The sequence below is a fragment of the Octopus bimaculoides genome, chromosome 6 (genome assembly GCF_001194135.2).
Source record: "Octopus bimaculoides isolate UCB-OBI-ISO-001 chromosome 6, ASM119413v2, whole genome shotgun sequence".
NCBI lineage: Eukaryota > Metazoa > Mollusca > Cephalopoda > Octopoda > Octopodidae > Octopus > Octopus bimaculoides.
Window position 1 is genome coordinate 90,258,725 of NC_068986.1, and position 5,873 is coordinate 90,264,597.

The 5,873-nt window shown below is 37.2% G+C and overlaps 1 protein-coding gene across 1 annotated transcript in view; it reads left to right on the forward strand.

Annotated features, from left to right (window-relative positions):
* LOC106869793 (polypeptide N-acetylgalactosaminyltransferase 2) overlaps positions 1-5,873 on the forward strand; it is a 152,550-nt gene that overhangs the window by 128,279 nt on the left and 18,398 nt on the right. The window contains exons 8-9 of the mRNA XM_014915654.2: positions 3,860-3,947; positions 4,763-4,866. Coding sequence (XP_014771140.2) covers positions 3,860-3,947; positions 4,763-4,866 — 192 coding nt within the window. The remainder of the gene's footprint in view (positions 1-3,859; positions 3,948-4,762; positions 4,867-5,873) is intronic.

The following is a 5,873-nucleotide window of genomic DNA, read 5'->3' on the forward strand; positions in this document are numbered from 1 at the left end:
TAAGAGAGAGAGAGAGAGAGAGAGAGAGACGCATACACAGAGTAGTTGCTTTGTCATTTTGTTAGAGAAAATAAGCCACAAGATGGAGGCATATATACATCATCACCATTAATTTTTAACATCCACTTTCCCTACTGGCATGGGTTGGACAGTTTGACATAGAACTGGCTAACAGGGGGCTGAGAACTGTATTATAACTGTATAATTACAGAAATAATTACAGAGGCATCAAATTGATGGACCAGTCGATGAAAGTCACAGGAAGGCTCATAGCTTAATTAATTAGGAACAGAGTTGGTCTATTCATTGCTATACTTGTTGCCAACTGTCACCTTATTGGCAGTATCCCTGTACATGGCTTGTACTGCTCTCACTAACCACTCATCTATCCTTAGCTTCTCCATTGACCACCAGATAAAGGAACAGGGGGCCCTGTCAAAAGGCTTTCTCCATGTCAACAAAAGCCAAGTACAGAGTTTATTTTTGGCTAGGCTAAATATTTCTCCTGCAGTTGTCTAACAAGGAATATGGCATCAGTCATGCTTCTGCCTGGCACAAATCCAAACTGCATCTCATCTAGACCAATTCTGTTCCTAATTAATTAAGCTATGACCCTTCCTGTGACTTTCATCACCTGGTCCTTCAATTTGATGCCTCTGTAATTATTTCTGTAATTATACAGTTATAATATATATACAAGACTGCTCCCTAGACTATTGTATTGTCTCAGGTATCATCATTGAAATGTAAGGATCATGACAGATATGGCAAGACATCCTACAGTCATGGAATGGTATTTTTTTGTCACTTCTGAAAGGATAAAAGGCAAATATGACCTTGGCATTGTGTAGATAGTCAAGGAAAATACCATGATGCATAATTCATTCAACTCTTTTATGAGTCAATCAATTCACCTTTGATATCTATCCATCCATTAATTAATCTAAGTATAGTGTTATAGATCCATTTCAGCCAACCTTACTAATTGGTTTCACACTGGGTATTAGATAACTGGATATCAGATACATGTATGGTTTCTTCAGAGATGGCATCTATGGAAAAGATTTTTTCCATATCTGCCATCTCTGAAGTGTACATGGTGTTAATTAACCATGCTGTTATCTAATATCCAGTGCAAAACTGCTTGGTAAGATCAGCTGAAATAGATCTATAATATTGTATATTTTGATTAATACACCCACTCTAGCGACAAATATATGAGTAAATATTTTTTTCTGTCTTATGAATTCTTAAATGATTATATATACATATGTATGCAAAAGGCTTCTTTCACTTTACTGTGTGGGTGGGGGGGTTTAGAAGTTTGTTTCCAAACCACATGGTTTTAGGTTTAGTTCCATTGTGTGGCAACTTGGCCAGGTGTCTTCTAGCAAAGGCCTAGACCAAACAAAGCTTTGTGAGTGGATTTAGTAGATGGAAGCTAAAAGAAGCCTCTTGCATACATATCATAGCTATTATGCAAAAGTGTTGTAAGTCCAAAACATTGCTTTTTCAGAAAACAAGAAAATAGTTTCACCATTCCATAGCAAAACCATTGTACTACACTTTGACAATTTTTGATATCTTGGTATCTGAAGCAGCTGGAAAACCAGCTATGGCAAGCAAAATTAAATATTGAAAAAATGCATTTGGCCAAATTTGGACATATGACAGTTTAACATAATAGCAATGATATGTATATGTGTGTGTGTGTGTTGTTGTCCTTTGGCCTTGACTTCATGTGATAATTGTAAATGAATGTCACCATCATACAAGCAATGTTCATCAATTACAATCTTCCCAGAAAATATGCTTGGTCATGGGGAATATTACTTTGGTTGGGAAAAGGTGAGACGGGTTGAGGAAAATTTGTCTCAACAAATTCTGTCTGAGCCACGCAAACATGAAAAAATTGAGATTAGATGATGATGATGATGATAGTATATATAAGTATAGTAACCTTGGTGGTGATGGTGCTATATAAAAAGCACTGAGTCCACTCTGTAATGTTGGTGAGAAGAGCAGAGCAGAAAGTGGAGTTTGGTGCAGTACCCTAGCTTATCACCTCCTGTCACACCACCCAACCTATGCCAGCATGGAAGATGGATGTTAAATGATGATGATGATATATAGAAACAAATAACAACAAATGGATATTGGTTCTTTTGCTATAGCTGTTCCAAACAAGCTTTGTTTTTATTGATGAACAGAGTTATTACATTATGTGAAAAAAATTGTTTTTATCAGGTGAATATACACGAATTAAACATTTTAAAAAAGCATTCCAAGAATCAACATTATGTGCCAATTCATGATTCCCTTCTTAGCTTCAGTCAAAGAATGTGTTTTAGGTGCAGCCTTAAAATTTGTGGTATATTCAGTTGGGCACTTGTGATCATATATGCAACTGGAATATATGTACGTATATGTTCCTCCGTGGAGGCGCAATGGCCCAGTGGTTAGGGCAATGGACTCGCAGTCATAGGATCACGGTTTCGATTCCCAGACCGGGCGTTTTGAGTGTTTATTGAGCGAAAACACCTAAAGCTCCACGAGGCTCCGGCAGGGAATGGTGGCAAACCCTGCTATACTCTTCCACCACAACTTTCTCTCACTCTTACATCCTGTTTCTGTTGTGCCTGTAATTCAAAGGGTCAGCCTTGTCACACTGTGTCACGCTGAATATCCCCGAGAACTACGTTAAGGGTACACGTGTCTGTGGAGTGCTCAGCCACTTGCACATTAACTTCACGAGCAGGCTGTTCCGTTGATCGGATCAACTGGAACCCTCGACGTCGTAAGCGATGGAGTGCCAACAACAACAACATATGTTCCTCTAATTTTGTTTTATACACAATTGCTATTTCTTTGAGCTGAACTTGGTGTTTTGCTATTCAGGTACCTGATTCACTCAAATCCTGAACTTATATCTGTCAGCATATCAATGAAAACTATAAACATTGATAAAAGAACTAAAAATTTAGTGACACTCCTTTGTCATGCTTTGCACTGGAAGTGCTGTAAACAAAAAAGTAGTCATGTGTGACACAATCATATGGTTGTCATATTCATACTTTATTTTATATTATAGATCTTAGGGACAACAGTGCAGGTTAAAGATCTTAAATGGGCCAATCACTGGTTTACAGCACTTCCAGTGCAAAGCATGACAAAGGTGGTGGTGGTGGTGGTGGTGGTGGTGGTTCTTCTTCTTCTTCTTCTTCTTCTTTCTACTACAGGCATAAGGCCTGAAATTTTAAGGGAAGGAGTTAGTTGATTACATCAACCCCAGTACTCAACTGGTACATATTTTAATGACTCCGAAAGGATGAAATACATAATAGACCTTGGCAGAATTTAATGGAAGAAATGCTACAAAGCATTTAGTCTTGTATACTAATGATTCTGTCAGCTTGCCACCTATCTATAATCAAAGGCGTTCCAACCATGACCATACTGTCTTTTCATGGGTGTATAGGACTATATTATCCAATGTATGTATTTATTATGTAAAATAACGGTAGTGTAATTTGAGGGAGGTTTAGCTGCTATTTCTAGCAGGTTGCATGATTATATAGATACTCTTTTGTTGACTTGTTATCCTCCTACGATAATGTGTGGAACACTGTTATAAATGATTTGTTATTGATGTTGTTTAACCCTAGGTCAAATCAGGTCAGGCAACCATGTAGAAGCTCTTTTATCGACTCCAATGATATACAACATAAATGATTTGTAATTTGTTGCAGTTTTGTGACAGGAATGTTTGGAGGTCAGACAGAACTAATTAAATTATTGAAAATAATGTTTGATCTTTGATACAAAGAAATATATCCAATAATTACTTGTTATTTTCTAGGTTTTGACTGGAATTTAGTCTTCAAATGGGACTATATGTCTTCAGAGGAAATTAGGAAGAGAGAGACCAATCCAACGCTTCCAATTAAGTAATATATCATTTTGCCTCTTTTTTCATCTGTTCATTCTTGCCTTCCTCTTTTCATCCTCACTTATTTTTGTTGTTTTTCTTGTCTCTCACTATCTTTTTATCATCCTATATATTCAGTTTTTCTGTCTTCCTTTCAGAACATGCGTGTCTATCTTTCTGTCTATCTGTACACCTCTCTCTATCTAAATGTGTGTGATTGCAAAGAAAGTTCTTAGCTAAGAATGAGTTGTAGGGTGCCATGCTCTATGACCTTGTACACATACATTGATGAAATCCCAATTCTAGGGTTGAAACCAGTCTGGCTGTTGACTTTTTTCTGTCTACAAAGTTACTATATGTATGTTTGTGTGCGTCCGCGTCCGCGTGTGTGTGTGTGTATGTATGTATGTGTGTATATATATATATGTGTGTGTGTGTGTGGACAAGTTCTGTACACATAGCTCACTAAAAATTTTAAGATATGCATATGTGGTGTGTGTGTGTGCATGTGCGTGCTATGTGGATATGTTTGAGTATGTTAATACATATGAGCGGTATGTCATTTTGGTTTATGTGTGTAAGTGGTTATACCATTAATATGTGAGTGTGTGTGTATATACATCTGTATTTGGGTTTATGTAAATTCTTTTACATTGCACACTTATGGTTAGACATGTAAGCTTGTATGTATACATACATGTAAGTACGCACACACACATATATGTGTGTGTATGTGTGTCTGTCTTATATGTCAGTATATATGAAATACAGAATGAAAAATAGCTATATGTATGTATAGATGTATTCACATGTGGTTTCTCTTTGTCTTTAAAGGACTCCACTCATTGCCGGTGGATTATTTACGATAGACAAATCTTGGTTCAATGAACTTGGCAAATATGATACCAAAATGGATGTTTGGGGAGGAGAAAATATTGGTATGCAATTTTTTTTAGCCATTGTTATTGTTGTTTACAATGTCATTTTATATTTTGGGTCAAGACCCAGACAGTTTGCTTTGGGCCAAAAGATTCTAACAACTGATCACTACAAAATGATTATTCTTATAATTCTATCTTTCTTTCTTCATTCAGTACATTCTTTTGTCTGGTAATTTCAAAGAATTACAGAGCAAAGCTCATCACATTTAATCTGTACTTATATCAGCACATCTAATCTGTACACAGTTCAACTGTTAATCTATGGTCAACCTGTATCCCATCTATATCTCTTTTATGAATATTAAAGCAAGCTCTACTCTTCTAAATTATCTGATGGTATAGTGAATTTGATTCCCAGACCAGGCTGTGTGCTGTGTTCTTGAGCAAGATACTTTATTTCACACTGCACCAGTTCACTCAGCTGTAGAAATGAATTGTGATGTCACTGGTGCTAATCTGTATTAGCTTTTTCATTTCCCTTGGATAACATTGGTGGTATGGAGTTGGGAGGCTGATATGCATGGGTGACTGCCAGACTTCCACAAAAGAACCTTACCTGGACTTGTTCCTCAGAAGGGAAGTTTCTAGGTGCAATCCCATGATCATTCATGAACGAAGGGTGTCTTTTATACCATTTCCATTTAAACCTATTTAACCTTTTTGTTACCATATTTCTTTGAAAATGCATCCTCTTTATTTCATTTAATTTTGTAATATAGGCACAGGAGTGGCTGTGTGGTAAGTAGCTTGCTTACCAACCACATGGTTCCGGGTACAGTCCCACTGTGTGGCACCTTGGGCAAGTGTCTTCTACTATAGCCTCGGGCCGACCAAAGCCTTGTGAGTGGATTTGGTAGACGGAAACTGAAAGAAGCCTGTGGTATATATGTATGTATGTATGTGTATCATCATCATCATCATCATCGTTTAACGTCCGCTTTCCATGCTAGCATGGGTTGGACGATTTGACTGAGGACTGGTGAAACCGGATGGCAACACCAGGC